We start from the raw sequence: 17,746 nt of genomic DNA, 5'->3' as shown, positions 1-17,746 counted from the left end.
TTCTACCTAGTTCTAATCCGGGGCCACACCTGCATCATCAAAGCCCACTTGAGATTTAACAGAGGGATAACGGCAAGACTCAAAATGCCCTACTGTACGTGTATACATACCTACTACCTACATACCTAAGTCTACCCGTGGACGACTTACGTAGGTAACTATACTCTGTACGCCACTATGAGATCCTTCAGCTGTTCTCTCGCGCATCTACCGCATAATTCGCTGTGATAACTTTGGTTCAAGATTGAGTTCGCTAGAAGGACGGGCTGTGCAGTAGAACGAACGACTTCGTTCTACACCATGTCAAACATCACTTCCAGACATTCGCGTGGCATCTCCTCTGCCAGTAACTCGAGTCTCATGCAAGACGTCCCTGGCGCATTCCCCACCCTTCAACGCGACCACGACGATGAACAAAACCACATTGACGGGGACGGCATTGACGACAATAATGAGCTGACCTTCACGAGTCTCTCACAAGCAGTCTACGAGCGAAGGACGGAGTATGTTCGGCCAAAACACGTCCGGATCAAGGTTGGGACTTGGAATGTCGCGGCCTTCAAGGGCACTGAGAAGGACGTCGGGGGCTGGTTCGTGGGAGGAAAAGGCATAGCAGATGCTTTGACAGGCGCCACGGATGTTCAAGAGAGAACAGAAGTCGTGGAAGACGCGACTGAACAGGAGAGCAGATACAAGCGGAAGAAGGAAACTCTACCACGGGGAGATGAATCAGTTCTCCCCCATGATGAGGATGTCGGACTCTATGTTCTGGGTCTGCAGGAAGTCGTCGATATTACTGCTGTTGGCGAGGCTTTGAGACCTTACACCGATCCTGCGGCTGCAAACAAATGGAAAGAGTCGATGCTCGAGGCTTTGCCACGAGGATACCAGCTGGTTGCAGAACAGCAGCTTCTTGGGCTCTTGCTACTCATTTATGCTTCGCCAGATGTAGCAAGGGATATCAAAGCTGTCAGTACCACAAGTGTGGGCACTGGGGTCTTTGGTTACATGGGCAATAAAGGAGCCGTGACTGCTCGCCTCGTGCTGGGAGACACCACGAGACTCGTCTTTGTCAATAGTCATCTTGCAGCTGGCACAGATAAAGCAGCTCTCGATCGAAGGATATGGGATACTCAGCAGATTGTGCAGAGGACCAAGTTCGAGCCGATTCAGGATGCTATGGACCTACACCAGACGTCAGGCGAGATGATCGGAGACGAAGACTTTGCCTTTTGGTGTGGTGATCTGAACTTCAGAATGGAAGGAATACCAGGAGACGATGTACGAAGGCTCCTCATGCTGCATACGAGGAACCAGTATGATCTTAGTCAGCCGGCTGCGAAGACAATCGAGGACGAAGTCAAGGAAGCAACAGCATCAGTCAATGATGGGCTCAAGCTGGATGACCAACGATCGAGCAGCGACAATCCCCGTCAAGGCACGCTGGTCGACGAAGTTCAAGCAAAAGATGATCCGACTTCACTACAGACCACTCTCGATTCCCTTCTTCCACACGATGAACTACGGCAGCAGATGAGCAAGCGAAAAGTTTTCCACGATGGTTGGAAAGAGGGACCCATCAGTTTCTTGCCGACCTACAAGTATGATGCAGGGAGTGTGGGTGTCTTTGACAGTTCCGAAAAGAAACGAGCGCCATCCTGGTGCGATCGCATCTTGTTCCGCACTCGCAAGGATAAGCTGGCGTACGAAGCCAAAATACGCGAAGAAGAGGCTGCTCGAAAGAAGGACGAAGAGATGAGGGCAAGTGGGGTCGACCAGGCCGCTTCAGAGGAGGACGTGCTGTATGACTACGATCCTGAGACCGATGGAGGCAACGCTGTAGACTACGACGAGTACGACGAGTACGATGACGCCGTGGGAGCGCGCGACGAAGCCATAGTTGTGACGCGTGAAGGTTTTGAGGACGAGCTGACATTGGAGTACTACACAGCTCATCAACGAGTGCTATCTTCTGATCACAAGCCTCTGGACGCGAGCTTCATGCTAAAATATGATGCCGTTGTGCCGGAGTTAAAGGCTCGGATTCATGCCGAATGCGCTAAAGAATTGGACAAAGCCGAGAACGAAGGACGTCCTAATGTGACTGTTGTTGTGGATAAGCAGACGCACACTTCAGCTGCAGCGTCGAACGAAAATTTGCCTGGTGGTCGAACCGACGAAGGGGTGTGGTTTGGGGATGTGAGGTATATGGAGGCCAAACATCGCTCATTGACCATCGCCAACACCAGCCGTGTCCCTGCTAATTTCAGCTTCATCGAGCGACCTGTGGAGCCCGACGAACATAGTGGCATTGCACCCAGATGGCTTTCAATCCAAATCGAAGGCATACAGGTACCAAACACATCTTCTTCGTCGCCGAACATCACACTCAAACCGGGAGAGGCGGCCGTGGTGGAGCTAGAGCTCAAGATTAGTGACATGAAAGATGTGCGCCATCACAACGAGAAGGGAAAGCCTGACGTCGATGACATTCTTGTCCTGCGCATTGAGAATGGACGCGATCACTTTATACCCATTCGTGGACATTGGCTGGAGAGTAGCCTGACAAGAACAATACACACCCTCGTACGAATTCCAGAGGGTGGTATTCGCAGACTTCAAGGCCAGACCCCGAGTCATAAGAGCGGGAAAGAGAATGCAAAAAGTGCAGTGAATGCGGTGCAAGCTGCGGACGCTTTTGCTGCTGGGTCAAGTGAGGGCGCTGATCCGAGCCGAAGGCAGTCTCGTGAGAGTGCGAAGAGTGCAAAGAGTACCGAGAATCAGCTTCCCGTACGTTTTTCTGCTCCTCGCGAGCTGTTCAGGCTGACGGAAGCGATAGAGGAGCTGAGCACGAGAGTGGTGGCCGAGTGGGAGATGATTCACGATGTCCCGCCCGCCACACCCACCACGAGCACATCCCCCACACCACGTACTAGCACGTCTTCAGCCAAGACAAGTCTCGAAAGTGTTAGCATCGTCGCACCACCTACAGCTCCGTGGGCCACATACCCAGCTTGGCCGTTCGATGTAGAAGGCTGGACGCAACGGAACACGGCTGATGGGGACGCTGCGCTCAGTGAGGCCTGCAACGCACTCGACTGTGATCTGCCACTCGAGGCTTCTCTCCCAGACACCATGCCCAGGGCTGAACGTTTGTACGTTCTGAGCAACCTCCTCTTGATCTTCCTGCACAGTATGCCCGATGGCATTGTTACATCAGACCTTTGGACTCTCGTCAATGCATATCTTGATGGCATCGAAAAGTCCAAAGGGAAACGCCATAACGATGACCAACGCAGTGCCATTCAAGAAATCATCTCGACCAGTCCAAGCCATAGCATCAGCTTCATTCTGATCACGAGCATGCTTGAACGACTAGTGCAGGAAGTCTCGGGCAGTAAGCGTCTCTTGTTTGACGAAGCAGCGAGTACTGCTACTCCACTGAGTCCAACTAAGAAGGCCTTTGGTGGGCTGAAGAAAATGGCAACATGGAAAGGAAAGCCGTCCCCAGTGCTTGCGGGTAGTGATAGCGGCAGGCTGCATGCGCGAGCATTGGCAAATGTCTTCGCGCCTGCGGTGATCAGGCTACCGGAAGGGAATGAGAAAGGCAGAGGAGTGGTCGAGAAGAGAAGAGTTGAAGTTCTGGAGCTGTTTCTCACGAGATATGAGCCGGGATGACCTGTTAGTTGCATGAGACAGTACGGTAGTGACTGGAGTAGAAACCTGATACGAATACGAAAGGATGATTTCAACCAGACCACGATACCTTATACATGTTTTTTTTTCTCTCTACTCTCTCGGTCGAAACAGCTTGATAGATGCCGCGAGAATTATCCCATGTAGATCTCTGTCGGTGTGCCCACGATACCCTCTTATGACTTTTATTCCTTGCAAAAAACATTTATAGAATTTCATGTATACCTACCTATCTTATATAATATACCTGGTATCTGCAAAACGTCTCTTTGCCGACTTTTCCGACCCACCCAACCTGAAGGGCTCTCTCTCTTATCGAACAAGGAAGGAAAGGGAAGGTCCCACCAAGATTTCCCCAACGGCGGAAACCGGTTGGTCCCTTCCCTTTCCTCCCTGCAGGTGGCCTTCTTCACATATCGGACATAAGCCACTAAGCTACTGTACTTGTACCCTATCTCGGCCAAGCTACTGTAAGGTAAGGTAGAATCGCCGGCGTCGGGGGGGCACGCAATACCTTTGGGTAGAGTAGCCTCAACCAATCAACCAAATCACCAAACCACCTAACTTCTCCTTCTTTCTCTTTCTCTCTCTTTTTCTGTTTCTGCTACTTTTTGTGTGTGTGTGATCTATATACAATATTCGATGCGCCACAATTGACAAACAACGTGCCGCTGCCGCCGCGACTTTATATGTTGATATTATGGCTGCGGGAGGAGAAGACGGGGATCGTGAATCTGTCAAGTCGAAATCGACAGTGATGAATAATACGAATAGTACATGTTCGACGGCATCGGAGCGCTCTCCACTTCTTGGTGGGAGGGAAGATACGGGTCGACGACAGGAACAAGAACAAGAACAACAACAAGAACAACGACTGCAGCCATGGGGTGCATCAATCATTTTCAAATTGTTATTCACGAGCACCATTGTGAGTTTGTCATTTGGTGTGACACAAGTTCCGTAAGTCAGGCACCTGGGATCCTATAATTTTACCAATAATCACAAAAAGAAAAAGAAAAAGAAAAGAAAAAGACATCCCACTCATATCTATTGTACTTACCATTTCTAGTCTCATCTACGTCTTCGGAACAATGACATGTAACGAATACTACAAAACCCACCCAGACCCCGGCCTCTCCGACCCATTACGATGTCACAACACCATCATCCAAGCCAGTACAGCGCGAGCCGTGGCACTCCTCGGAGCGGGGACAACTCTCTTCGGCGTCATCAATCTGTTCTACACGGGCTGGACGATCAAACGATTCGGCGTCAAATCCGCGCTGCTGAGTAGTGTCTTCTGGCCAGCCGTTCGCTTGGCGGTACAAAATGTCGGAGTACATCTAGGCGGCGGAATGGGAATTTGGATCATTCAGGCTTCGCAGGCCATCACGATTGTGGGTGGGCCGGCGGGATACTTATTGGCGTTGAATTCTTTCGCTGCGGAGGTGGTGGAACATGCTGCGAGGACTGCTGCAATGGGGAGATTGCAGGGCTGTGCATTCTTTGGGACTGCACTGGGCTATCTTATTGGTGGTTATTCGGCGGATGTGCTGGGGATTGTGTGGCCATTCAGGATCACCCTGGGCTTGTTTTTGTTGTCGTCAGTCTACATTCTGTTTTTCTTGCCTTGGATCAAGGCGGATCTATCACCCGAGGTGCAGAAAAGGACGCAGTCTCTGTCATCATTTTTCGATCCTTTGAGGATGTTCGTGCCTTCGAAGTGGAGGTTGAGGGACGGGAGAATCCAGACGGAATATGGCATTATCTTGCTCGGTGCGGGAGCATTTACAGCATTGCTGGCAACAGGCTACATTCCAGTCCTGTTGCAAATGTATGCCACCGATGTGCTCGACTTCGGCACTACGGAGAACGGGTGGCTGATATCGATCAACTCGCTCATCCGAGGCTGCTTCTTGACATTCGCCTTCCCTGCGATTATTGCCGGAGGCAGGAGGTGGACCGAACGACGAGATGCCAATATGGACAGAATCTTGATCAAAGAGTCGGAAATAGAGGACATACCCACGCATCCCCAGGAATTCGAGCCAGAACCGATCGGCGGCGGAGAGCAGCCCATCGAGCCTCCGAGGCCGGAAGTGGACCTTGAGGAATCTTTCGCTTTTGATCTCATGTACTGCAGATATTCGATCCTGATTGATGGCATTTTGACAGCACTGGCTACGTTCAGCTCGAAAGGGTGGCACATGTACGTGGTGTCCATAGTGCTCCCTCTGGCAGCTGGAACAGGTTCTGCAGCCAAAGGCACCATCCTCCAAATGTGCTCTCCAGCACAACGGGCGGATGCTCTGAGCGCGATCAGTCTGGTAGAAATGGCGGCCAGGCTTGCAACGACGGGGCTGTTCGGATACGTGTTTTCGGCATTTGCAGCTATCGGGGAGCCCTCGTTAACATTCGCTGTCAATGGCGGAGTTGCAATTCTAGCCTTTGTGATTCTAGTATTTGCGAGATTCCCTCCGAGAGGTAGTACCAGGGTTGATGCTGAGGATGATTAATGACTAAAAAGTTCTAGAGCGATAGATAGCAGTTTAGATGTGCCACCTGTCAAGGCTTGCCAGCAAACATTGATGCATGGTCATCACAGGATTCCGACTTTGTTTGAGTACCTCGTTCTCTCGTTTCCAATCAAATTTCATATGCCCGGTCTTGGTTTGCAATCGAGATTATCTTCAAAGCGCGATTCCTGATAGGGTTCCGTCCGACAACCATATTCCGTCTGTTGCGCAATTCCAGCAGACAGATACACAGACAGACCACCGCCACGGCGGGGGCGGAAGAGTCGGGTGACCTAGAGGGTCTAGGAGCAACGCCGTAGATGGAGCAAATATTCAGCTGGAGGCTCGTCGTAACAACCACGAGGTGATATGTGTACATAGACAAAAAGCTAGTGTTGCAGAGTTGGCGAAGAAACCGTCGTTCCAAGAACCTAGCTTATGTTCTTCAGAGCAGTGGTGCTGACATAGACACATCTCCAAGACACGGGCTGTGTTGAAGCTGGAACATCGGCCGGATATCCGCATCCTAGAAACAGGCGCTTGGGAGATCTGAAAGCACAATAGTAGATGAGCTGACAACACACACCTTTGCGGTCGTCCCGACACGAATTCATTACTCCTCGACAGGCGATGGCACTTCGGTCCGCCTGGTCTGCTCTGGTCTGCTTTGCTTTGCACTGAAATACGAGCACCCTGTCGAGTGAGCCATGTTTTTCGCGTGTACGTGGTGCCGCCGCGCAACCTCGGCCATTCATTGTCATCGCAGCAGCACCTCCATGTATGTCGCCTCGTATTGTCGCATCCGTCATCATGTTCTATGACCTTATCGTCACCTCTCCTCATGTTGGTCCTCAGCATTCGTGTCGCATTGTATCGTACCGTACCGTGCCGTATGATTCCTACCCAAGCCTCGCGGCCTCCAGCTCATCGTCCCAGATGGTCAAGTCTTCCTTGGGCTTGATCCTCTCATCCTTGATCATCCTTGCATCTTTTCTGATATCCTCGCCCTCAACCTCCAATCTCGCCTTGGGCTCTTTGGCCTCAATCACAAAGTGGTTGTCGCAGTGGGGACAGTACTCGTCGCTGTCCTCGAATTCGGTCATGTCTTTGCGGAAGCACTTTTTGCACTTTTTGCAGGCGAAAGCCATCTCCATCGTTTGTTTGAGGGTGTGGTCTTGCGTTTCGGCGTGGCATTCGGCGCAGTCGAACCATTGTTTGCAGCACGGCGAGCGGATCGAAACCTGGGCGTTGAGTATGTGTTTACTGGGAGACTTTGAGTAAGAGGCGTGAATGTTTGATGAATGGAACCGAAGGAGCTTACCACATGTTGGCTGTATAGGTACCTCACTGAAAGTAAGGTAGTTTTGTTCTGTGGTTGAAGACTGAAGGACGGCACAACGTTGTAAGTGCCTACCTTTAACCGCCAAGCGCGGTGACCAGGAGGTTATATTAGTGGTCAATACCGTTATAGAAAGGTCCCGCGGCTTCTGGCGACTTGCCGTAGCTGCCGTCGGAGGGAAAGCACGGAAGGTGGCTTTGAACAGGGATCAACGCGTAAACTCTCCCAAGCTCTCCGCATATTAATATAAAGATTTTGTCCAACCATACCACATCCGGAAGTCTCGTCTCCACCACCACCACCACCACAACAACATCTACGCGATCCGACGAGTGGAGGAAGTCGAGGAACTCATATCGCCATATCTTCACTCACCACCACCACCTCCGACCGTCCTCCGTACCCGAACGGTCCGCATTCCTCCCCGCAAGAGTCAAGGACGCCGTGTTGACCAGGATAGTGCTGCACTGGGCGCACCTGGACCTTGTCGACGATCGAGATGCCATGAGACGGCCAACTTCTGCCTGCTTATTCATTGTTGACGAGCAATGAATATCAGCACCAACGATAACAACAAAAAACACCCCCGACCGCGCCACTACATGGCCCAATCATTCTACCCTGCAGCCTATTGAGCTTCGCTGCCCATTGAATGCGCCACGGCAACGCTTACGCCCACACATACTCTCCTTCCTACTCCGGCCTCAACGGCTGAGCTGGTAACATGGACGGCAAGCAGGATGGTCCGGACACGACCTCGATCAAGCCCATGTCGTCTCTCCGGGCTAAGTTCGAGAGCATGGCGAAAGAGCAGCCAGATACGGCTCCAGTAACTCCAGTGGGAGCTAAGCCTGCTGCGTTACTAGGCGTGCGAGGGACGTCGCCTACGGCACGACTGGGAACAACAGATGGAGGGAGGAGGAGTGTAGACATGGGCGTGCGATCAACACCGAGTGGACAATCTCTGCTCGCACCTTCACCAACGTCACAACGGTCTCACACTCCAGGAGGCACAGCTGGTGTAAGGCCAGCCTCCATGGTGTCTTTGACGCCCACGAAACCGTCTCCACCTACTGTCAAGGTCAATTCGCCTCGATCGCCCCATAAGACATTCTCGCTGGACTTGCGGCCTGCAGCCAGCGGCACTCTCATGGCCCCATTATTGGCCCCTCTGACTCCGGACAGGACCGGAGATTCGGCAGGCAAAGGACACGCCAGAAATATCAGTAGAACTACCACTCCTGCGTTGGAGGCGCGGATGGGTGCCTTTTTGCAAGCTGCGGATACGCCAAAGACTCCCGGTGCAGAGGACATGGCCCCACCACCTCTCCCGGACAACAAGCCCAAAAGTGATGCAAAGTCAGACTCTACTCCAGGACCTCCCAGCTTCAATCGAGCAGCGAAGCCCAAAGTTCCCGTGAAACCACCGGTGCTTGCAAAGAAGCCAAGCAATTTGTCGCCCCATGAGCCAGGTAGCGACTTTGCAGACAAGACTCCGTCCCCCTTCACTACGCCTCCTAGCAGTGGCTCAAGCTCTCCCCGTTTGAATCTTGCAAGTACTAGCCAGCAACCTGCTCGAGGAGGATTGCATACTTCAGCTGTCAATCGCATCAGGGCTGATTCTAATGCTTCGTGGGTACAGAGAGTCCGCGGCGATTCAGACGCTTCATTAACTGGACGTGCACGAGCTGAATCCAACACTTCCACTGCATCATTCGTGGAGCCATCTTCACTTCCAGACGACTGGTTCCCACACTCAAACCGGCCTAGCTCACGTGATCATGAACCGAGACACTTGCAACGAGCCCCTACAATGCCTGCACGGTACACTGGCATGAATGGGAGAGGCGCGAGATCTACCGAGAATCTGGGCGAAGACGTACCAAGGTTGCCAACCAGGCCGGAACTGCAATCCCGAACAGGTCGAGTCAGCCCCCCAAAACCTCGATCCGGGCGGACAAGCCCATTGAAAACACAAATGCTGCCGCCTCGGCGGTCTGTCGACGGACTACGGCGAGCGGCATCGAGGACAGGCCCAGAAGCTGCGCCTCGAATACCTGCTGTGCCCACGACGAGGATCAATACAAAATCTGCTCTTAGTCAGGGCTTTGGCAGTGCTGCATCTTCGCCCGCCACTGCAACGCCGACTCGACCTCCCGCAATCCCGGCACCACGAAGATCAGTGGACAACCGGAGGTCACTCGACAGGAGAAGGGAGCCGCCTCCGCCACTTTCAGCAGTGAATGGAAAGTCGCACGACGATCAAGAAGAGGTCATACCATATGCAAGCAGTGAACAAGGTGTGGCCTTGTCAGACTACCCTGATGGGACTCGCGCCAACCGAAGGGCTCCAAAATTCAAACAGCGACCGTGGCATATACCGACCGAGTACGACACGCGCTTATTCGCCGTTTGTGGCGAGTACGTCTGTACGACGGGCTACATCACCAAAGTGTGGAATTTCACCACTGGCGAGCAATTGCTTCATATGGAACATCGAGACAACACCAAGGTCACTTCCATTGTGTTCAAGCCATCTCCCGATGTACAGCATGAAGGCGATCGCATATGGATTGGCACAAATGCTGGTGACATTCACGAGATCGATGTGCCGTCTCAACAGGTGGTCAAGTCGAAAATTGCCGCTCATAATCGCAGAGAAGTGATTCGTATGTACCGATATGCATCGGAGCTGTGGACTCTGGACGATGGTGGTGAGTTACTGGTGTGGAAACCTGATCCCAAGGGAATGCCAAGTCTAGACTCGCAATACAACAACTGGCGAGTCCCCAAGGGGCATTCATTCTCGATAGCATGCGGGAAGCAGCTGTGGATTGCAACCGGAAAGGAGATTCGCGTTTTTGCGCCCAGCGCACTATCGGACACGGAATATCAACTGACACGCTCACCACTATCTCAGCCTGGAACCGGTGATGTGACTGCCGGAGCTACGCTCAACCACAGACAGGAGCTGATCTACTTTGGACACTCCGATGGCAAAGTGAGCATATACAACAGACGCGACTTCTCGTGCCAAGCTGTTGTGAATGTTAGTGTATACCGAATCAGCTGCATGGCTGGTGTTGGCGAATACCTATGGGCCGGCTACAGCACCGGCATGGCGTACGTTTACGACACGTCAACGACGCCATGGATGATTAGAAAAGACTGGAAGGCGCATGAGAAGCAGATGTGTAGCATCGTTGCCGACTCTTCTGCGATGTGGAAAATCGGTCGTTTGAACGTTGTAACGCTGGGTCTCGACAATTTCCTGCGCATATGGGATGGGATGCTCCAAGACGACTGGCTTGAAGCTCGCATGCAAGTGCGCGACTCCGAATTTTGCAGGTTTCGAGAACTGACGGCAGCGGTACTCACCTGGAACGCCGGAGCTTGTAAACCCGGCCATCTTCAACATTCTCCAGAGGATAATACTTTCTTTCGCGACTATCTTACAGCCCGGGAACCGCCGGATATCTTCATCTTCGGCTTCCAAGAACTGGTAGACCTTGAAGACAAGAAAGTGACTGCAAAGTCGTTCTTCAAGAGCAAGAAGAAGGAGCCAGACGAGCAACAGCACATGTCTTCTCAATACCGTGCGTGGCGAGATTACCTAGGCAAGAGTCTCGATGATTTCATGCCTGCGAGCGCAAGCTATACGCTTGTCCATACCGCAAGCATGGTTGGACTGTTTACTTGCATATTCGTCAAGTCCACCGAACGGCCTCGCATACGAAACATCCACGCGTCGGAAGTAAAGCGTGGCATGGGTGGTCATCACGGCAACAAAGGCGCAATCATTGTGCGCATGGTCCTGGACGACAGCAGTATATGCATGGTGAATTGCCATTTGGCTGCCGGGCAGACCCAAACGATGCATCGCAACAACGATATTGCTGAGATACTAGAAGCGAACACGTTGCCATCTTATCCGCTCCATGATGGTGAGGTCGCGCAGCACAGCGATGTCTTTGCTTCGGGAGGCGATGGAAGCATGGTCATGGATCACGAGATTTGTATTCTGAATGGTGACCTCAATTACCGCATTGACACCATGGGTCGCGATAGCGTGATCAAACACGTCCAACAAGGTAATCTTGCAAGATTGCTGGAGCGCGACCAGCTCCTGCTGAGTCGTAGAAAGAATCCTGGATTCCGCTTGCGAGCGTTTCAAGAGAACCAGATCAAGTTCGCTCCCACTTACAAGTACAACGTGCACACAGATCAGTATGATACGTCGGAAAAGCGCAGAGCGCCAGCCTGGTGCGATAGGATACTTTATCGCGGCCTCGGGAGGGTCAAGATGGACGAATATAGACGATGGGACCAGATTAGGGTTTCGGATCACCGGCCGGTCAGTGGACGATTACAGCTCCGGGTGAAGACTGTTGATCCAGACAAACGCGAAATCGTGTGGGACAAGTGTCGGAAAGAGTATGAGAGTGTGCAGCAGAGGATTGCAAGAGCTGCGCAGTAAGTACCTTTGATTGCACACATGATTTTGAGCTCAGCTGACTAACAGCCAACAGACTCGAGTATCTCACAAACACATTAGGCTTGACGCCGAAAGAAGCCGTGGCTGCGCTGCAGGGAGGATAGGGGAATCCTTGAATGCGAAAATTCCAGCACGGTATTTTAATTGTCGATTGGAATGAAGTATCCATAAGGCACCTAGTCATCATTGAATCGAAGATGCACCTCTGGTGGTGCCCATCTTGGCAGCAGCCAGGCGCTGCTTGCCTCATCCCATCACTTCGTTGTCCAATTGCTATAGCTCAAACATTTCCCTCCTGCACAGTGACATATTCTCTAATGGGAAACATCCCGTCGCTCGTTTTGAGTCGTTATACCGGGAGTCATCGATACGACGGCTACGTCCTTTGGAGAATAGACGCAGACTGTGTCTCTTCTTTTTTCTTTTTCCCCCTGCGCTTCACAAAGGACTTGGCTGAGATGACAGAAGGAAGTAAGGTAACCTCATTGTCAGAATAGCTGACGTTTGCAATACGACATCGAACGGAATGAGGTTGACGAGGGTAACGCTCTGAAGAAAAAAAGAAAAGAAAGCGAGTGCGACGCCTCACAGAGAGAAACGTTTCTATGAATAGTACTTTATCTAAGGTACATATGTAGCTTGGCTTGGGGCGGTCTGATGGGTGAGGTGAGATTGCTTGGCCGTTCCATGTGAAAAAGATATCTACTGACTGTTTGGTCGCTGGGGCCTGGGGTCGGGGATCATGAAAAGCGTCGAGGGAAACAGTCACACTACATGTATTTGAGTGCGGTACAAGCAGCGGCGATCCGTCTGCTGATCATTGAGAAGGCTGGAACTGTGAATCGGCAAAGACCGTTTACAAGAGATGAGTCGCTCGCTACTACTGAGCACCTGCGGTCTTCGTTATACAGCATATGTCAACGCACTTTCTCCCCCGATGAAGTCCCCTCCCATCATCCTTGGCAACCATTAATACGCTCCTTGTAGGCGAGCATTCCCTGTATAGCATCTATAAACATGCTAAAGATCTCCCATGCTACAGCAGCATCAAGCTGCACTTGCACGAGCGTGCTGTATCCGCTTGGCCCACAAGTGCCGCTACTTTGTATATCGATCACGCTCATCGCTGAATAGTGAAGGCTTCGCTGTCGGCCGACCTTGTTCACTTTGATCTGTGCCTCGATCCGGATGACCTGTTGTTGCTCGGTCAGCTTGCAACTCTGATCAAGTAAGATCCACTGTGATGTGTGGGGAGCAAGCACTCATATACCAGTCTTCGCTCGTGGACGACTTGGCAATGAAGTATCCCTGCGGTTAGCAGGAAGATAAGAAAGGTCATCCACTGACATAGATATTCTTCGAGCGACACCTTGTAGTTGCTGGTCATTCTCCGCATCTCTGGAAGCACGTTTGAGTGCCTCGTCGCGTGCATGCTCAGTGCTTCGTCGGACCTCCTCATGGCTTGGCGGTAGACGTTCGTTCTGGAGGTCCACTTTGCGGGCGTCTTCAAAGTTGGTAATGGCAGCCTTGATCCCCTCAGACCCGAGCATGAGTGTACCCGCTGGTAAACGTCCTCCAGATGCTGTCTTGAGTTCGGTGACGCGCTCAGACTCTTCGCGTAGCACTTGGAACACGCGGGAAAGTCTGCCGATCGCCAGGATCTTGTTCTTGATGGCCTTTCGCTTATACTCAACACTATCGGGATCCATGCCGGCTGTAGATGAAGTACCAATGAGAGGCGGAGATGAGGGTCCCGATGAGAGTGGCGTCTCATCCTCGAGCTCTTCTTTGCTGCAAGTGTTGAGAATTGCAATCAGCATGTCTGTGATCTTTTCCCCCACGAATGGTAAAGACCATGTGAAGACATCCATGAAGTTGGGCAACCAGTATGGATGTGGCGTGCAGTTGAATTGTCTGATGTTCATGACGTTGTTTTCGTACTTGAGCACAGCAGCCTTGTTGTTGTACACATCCAGATAGTTTGGGGCAGAGAAGATTGTCATTACAGAAGGGAACCCGGTTGTTCTCGTCTTCCGGTACATGCGATACCCAGCATCCTGCGCCTCGTGGGCTCGAATGATCGACAGCAGATTGTTCTTCTCCAGAAACGCACATGCCGCAGGATAGCTGAAGAAGTATGAGCACCCTCGCACGTGGTTGTGTACGAAGAACTCCTGAGTCTTCTCCTGGCCGAATTCCTCCAACGGATCAGCCCAGAGGATGTCACACATCAGTCCGTGTGTGGGTGGCTCTCTGAACCGGTCTAGTGACTTGAGATCGTCAAGTGTGTGCAGTTCTGGGGACAAACCTCCATGGATGCATAGGAATTGCTTATTCATGACAGCTGCCAATGGAAGGCAGCAGAAAGCCTCCATGCATGCTTCGTACACCTTCTCGCTGTATTTGTGCTTGCATTCCAGCTTGAATGTGAAGTAGTCGGTCAAATGCCTGCACTCGTGGTTCCCGCGCAGAAGCCAGAGCGTATTAGGATACCACATCTTCAGCGCCCACAGATATAGCACACACTCGATCGAGAAGTAGCCACGATCGACGTAGTCACCCAAAAACAGATACCTAGTCTCTGCTGGATCACCCCCAACTTCGAAGAGTTTCATGAGATCGAAATACTGTCCATGAATATCGCCGCATACGGTTATGGGTGCATCCATCTCCAGCAGGTTGGGCTCTGCGCGAAGCACTTGCGCGCCGCCATTGATGATCCATAACGCTTGCTCTTCTGTCAGGCGACCTTCCCGGTACAAGTGTTGCTTCAAGAACTGCAGGTTGGGTTTCGTAGGATCTTGCGGCGAGAGAATCTGATCCTCGGTGGGAACGTTGAAGGCTGGCGCCTGCACATCTGGGTTCACCTCAGTTAGCATTCAGCTCTTCCTGGCGGTGGGAATGTGGCGGCTCAGTCTATGGCGCATCAAGAACGATTGCGCCTGAGACTGGCCCATGGAAGGCGATACCTTTGCATACTCGCTCCTGCGTGCTGACTTGCGTCCCATCCTCCATACTATGGAGTGTGAAGTCGATCTCTGGAATCTGTTTGTTCGCCTTATTCTGCACCGCTCGGGCTGCATTGTCTGCCCACTGTTCATCTTGCCCATCCATGCTGGGCAGCTGCTGTATGCCGACCTCGTTCCTGTAGACTATGCTGTTGTGCTCGTGGCCGGATTCAAAGAGGCGATCGTGTGGTGATTTTTGGTGACGTTGCTTTGTGCGAGTCGACTGGTTGATTCGGATAGCTCGTGGCTAAAGCGCTGTGCCCACGCGACTGTTTCTTCTTAGGCGGGGTGGCACCGGTGAGGAGCTGGCGGCTCAGAAATCTGCCGTCCGTGTTCGAGAATAGGGGGTCAAGGACGTGCGGCTGAAGCAGCTGACTACCTTACTGCCCCTCTCAGTCCACCAGAGCAATCCACTTGAGGATGTAACAATCGAGGAGCAGAATATGGCAAAATAGCCTGCGTGTACACGGTTTCCACCCGGCTATTGCAGTTTTGGGCTCATCGAAGGGAATTCCAAGGCGATCGTGATGGACGATGCCAGCAGCAGCAGCAGCGGCGGCGGCGGCGGCGGCGGCAGCAACCGTACCTTCCCACGACGGCGATGGCTAGCGGCACGAAGACAATGATATTGATCACAGGTTCATGAGGCGACGGTCGGGCGAACAGACCAGCTACATCGTCAATGAGACATGTCGTATACCCCCAGGATCACCAGCTCACGAAGCCCTTTCCCAACCTTGAACCGCCTACACCACTGCGAGTCGCGCCTGCGACGCATCTCGACGTGAAGGCGATCGAATTTCTATATATTAAGAGAAGAACATAACGAGAAGGAACGACGTGGCCTCCCGACGTTGAGATGAGGAGAAGAGCCCACATGAGGACGGCAAAGAGATGCTGAACCACAGGTAGAACAAGACATTACATTCAAAGGACCCGTATCGCGCGCCCACATTACGAGATCGCAGTCACGGTGGACAGTGTCATTCTAGCTCTATGTGCGCCTCGTGCACTGCGCGCAACTTTGGAGAACACAACAGCCAGTTTCATGGGCCTGCTGGATGTGAGAGCGGCTTACAATCACAGCCCATGAGGGCTCTGCATGTTCATGCTGACCACACTGTGCGGCTGAGCAAAGTGCTCAGCAAGCAGAAAACCCATGATCTTATTCTATACGAGCAAGTACATATAGCATTCAAAGAGTGCAGACGGTACAACGCATATTGGCTATCAACTTCCCTCCTATCACATACTCGTCTTTTGTTCGCTATTATTCTTGGCAAGCGACACGTAAGCGCCGACCATTCCGCGCCAGTGTGCACCCGCGTCGCTATACAAGGACCTGAAACAGATGACACATGTATCTTTGTCCTACCACAGGTTGACCGTACTCGCGGCGTCTCGCATTATGTGTATGCTGGCATATGTGCAGAGCCATTGCATGAAGTTTTTGAAACGCTTCCATACACATCCTTGGGATCCCCATGGGCAAAGCCCAATATAGCACAACCACAATTGGGAGACGCGTTGAGGGGAAAGATAAGTATGAGCGTCAAGCCCAAATTCAACTCGCTACTCCAGCTTTACACTCAGATTTCGAATTCCGGGCAATCAGCATACCTCTAGCAACAAGGCTTATTTTACAGGACGAAAAGCAATGACTTCAAGCTTACTGGACGCACATCAATGCTTCCTCGAGGAGAGCTACGTACTCTCTATACCTGACTATGGTTCTGGCGAGGCGTTCGAGCATTCCTTGCCTCTTATCCCCACATCAAGTAAAACCTCTCGGCAAGCGCAGGAAAAGACTACCATCTGGAAATCTGTCCGACAGCGACTGAGAAGTATGAGCCCAAGTATCAGCTCAAGAAGACGTTCGAATTCGGCTGGACATGAGTCTATCAGCAAGAGACATTCTATACGACTAGTATGATTCAGAACGGCAATCATCAGCCAGTCATTCGGGGTGGCGAGCGTCAGTGCCACGCGATCGGATACCACGGGGTTCCACGTCTTCGATTCCTTGGAACTTGGTTCTGCCGCATGAGCACACAGGACAATGTCTGCGGAATGAGTCGAATGCCTCCGTCTTGCGTTGAGCCCAGAATGTCGAAGCTGCTCTGCAATACCACACAATGCTTGCAATAGACCAGCCTGGCCGATCGCTGTGAGGTCGGAGAAGCTCATCCCGCTGTAGCGCGCCGTTGTTCAAAGACAAAACATATGCGGCGTCGTGAGGATCTATTTCAAGAACGGGGAGGAGTAGGAGACCACATGCACTGCGAGAGTTGTGGGGTGCGGTACTTTGTACACTGGTTTCAAGATATATTGCACGGAGGCAAAGATTGTTGATCAATTCGTGGGAAGGAGTACATAGAATATCGAGCGTGAAGCAGCTGGTGGTCTGCGCCGCGTCGCGTAGAATTATTGAAGCAGATGTTGGATGTAACCATTTCCGAACAAGTCTCTGTATGCTTGCTGCCTTGCTTGCTCCACCGTTCGCAGTGTAGTAATGATTTGCCTGCCTTCGTTTCGTTTCTGTGCAGCATCAGTCAAGCGCCTTGGAAGGTGGAGAAAGATGTGAGAACGTTAGATGTGAAACATCAAACACACCACGATTGGACAGCAGCGTCTGCGGCACATCACGCTAACTGCCGTGGGCTCCCCTTTCCCAACCTCACGACACGACTTT

The 17,746-nt window shown here is 52.0% G+C and overlaps 5 protein-coding genes across 5 annotated transcripts; 3 read left to right on the top strand and 2 right to left on the bottom strand.

Annotated features, from left to right (window-relative positions):
• Window positions 1-106: 106 nt before the first annotated feature.
• SEPMUDRAFT_126318 (DNase I-like protein) lies at window positions 107-3,758 on the top strand. Its single transcript, XM_016902054.1, has one exon. The coding sequence runs from the start codon at window positions 301-303 to the stop codon at window positions 3,676-3,678; it is 3,378 nt and encodes a 1,125-aa protein (XP_016760055.1). The 5' UTR covers window positions 107-300; the 3' UTR covers window positions 3,679-3,758.
• Window positions 3,759-4,453: 695 nt separating this feature from the next.
• On the top strand, window positions 4,454-6,212 carry SEPMUDRAFT_45701 (MFS general substrate transporter; the record flags this gene model as incomplete). Its single annotated transcript, XM_016908976.1, has 2 exons — window positions 4,454-4,656; window positions 4,766-6,212. 2 exons carry the CDS (start codon window positions 4,454-4,456, stop codon window positions 6,210-6,212), a joined length of 1,650 nt encoding a protein of 549 aa, XP_016760054.1.
• An 899-nt stretch (window positions 6,213-7,111) lies between these two features.
• Window positions 7,112-7,538, bottom strand: SEPMUDRAFT_142140 (uncharacterized protein; the record flags this gene model as incomplete). The annotated part of the gene is made up of 2 exons (XM_016902987.1): window positions 7,112-7,475; window positions 7,534-7,538. 2 exons carry the CDS (start codon window positions 7,536-7,538, stop codon window positions 7,112-7,114), a joined length of 369 nt encoding a protein of 122 aa, XP_016760053.1.
• A 624-nt stretch (window positions 7,539-8,162) lies between these two features.
• On the top strand, window positions 8,163-12,319 carry SEPMUDRAFT_149763 (DNase I-like protein). The gene is made up of 2 exons (XM_016905757.1): window positions 8,163-12,024; window positions 12,081-12,319. The coding sequence occupies exons 1-2, from the start codon at window positions 8,276-8,278 to the stop codon at window positions 12,148-12,150; spliced, it is 3,819 nt and encodes a 1,272-aa protein (XP_016760052.1). The 5' UTR covers window positions 8,163-8,275; the 3' UTR covers window positions 12,151-12,319.
• Window positions 12,320-12,892: 573 nt separating this feature from the next.
• Window positions 12,893-15,990, bottom strand: SEPMUDRAFT_149762 (serine/threonine-protein phosphatase 2B catalytic subunit A1). Its single transcript, XM_016905756.1, has 3 exons — window positions 15,016-15,990; window positions 13,394-14,903; window positions 12,893-13,239 (listed from the first exon to the last, which is right to left on the bottom strand). Exons 1-3 carry the CDS (start codon window positions 15,158-15,160, stop codon window positions 13,209-13,211), a joined length of 1,686 nt encoding a protein of 561 aa, XP_016760051.1. The 5' UTR covers window positions 15,161-15,990; the 3' UTR covers window positions 12,893-13,208.
• Window positions 15,991-17,746: the final 1,756 nt, after the last annotated feature.

The sequence above is a fragment of the Sphaerulina musiva genome (assembly GCF_000320565.1).
Source record: "Sphaerulina musiva SO2202 unplaced genomic scaffold SEPMUscaffold_6, whole genome shotgun sequence".
In the NCBI taxonomy this organism is placed as follows: Eukaryota; Fungi; Ascomycota; class Dothideomycetes; order Mycosphaerellales; family Mycosphaerellaceae; genus Sphaerulina; species Sphaerulina musiva.
Note: the sequence above shows the minus strand (reverse complement) of the source record. Positions and strands in the feature narration are given on the sequence as shown.

What these genes read in the sequence shown, in the direction of transcription:
- SEPMUDRAFT_126318 (XM_016902054.1), top strand. Translation starts at nt 301, where the DNA reads ATGTCAAACATCACTTCCAGACATTCGCGTGGCATCTCCTCTGCCAGT.
- SEPMUDRAFT_149763 (XM_016905757.1), top strand. Translation starts at nt 8,276, where the DNA reads ATGGACGGCAAGCAGGATGGTCCGGACACGACCTCGATCAAGCCCATG. An exon ending in AGGATTGCAAGAGCTGCGCA is followed by an intron (nt 12,025 to 12,080) that starts GTAAGTACCTTT and finishes AACAGCCAACAG; the next exon opens with ACTCGAGTATCTCACAAACA.
- SEPMUDRAFT_149762 (XM_016905756.1), bottom strand. Translation starts at nt 15,160, where the DNA reads ATGGATGGGCAAGATGAACAGTGGGCAGACAATGCAGCCCGAGCGGTG. An exon ending in GCAGGAGCGAGTATGCAAAG is followed by an intron (nt 14,904 to 15,015) that starts GTATCGCCTTCC and finishes AGGTGAACCCAG; the next exon opens with ATGTGCAGGCGCCAGCCTTC. An exon ending in GTCGCTCGAAGAATATCTAT is followed by an intron (nt 13,240 to 13,393) that starts GTCAGTGGATGA and finishes GAGCAACAACAG; the next exon opens with GTCATCCGGATCGAGGCACA.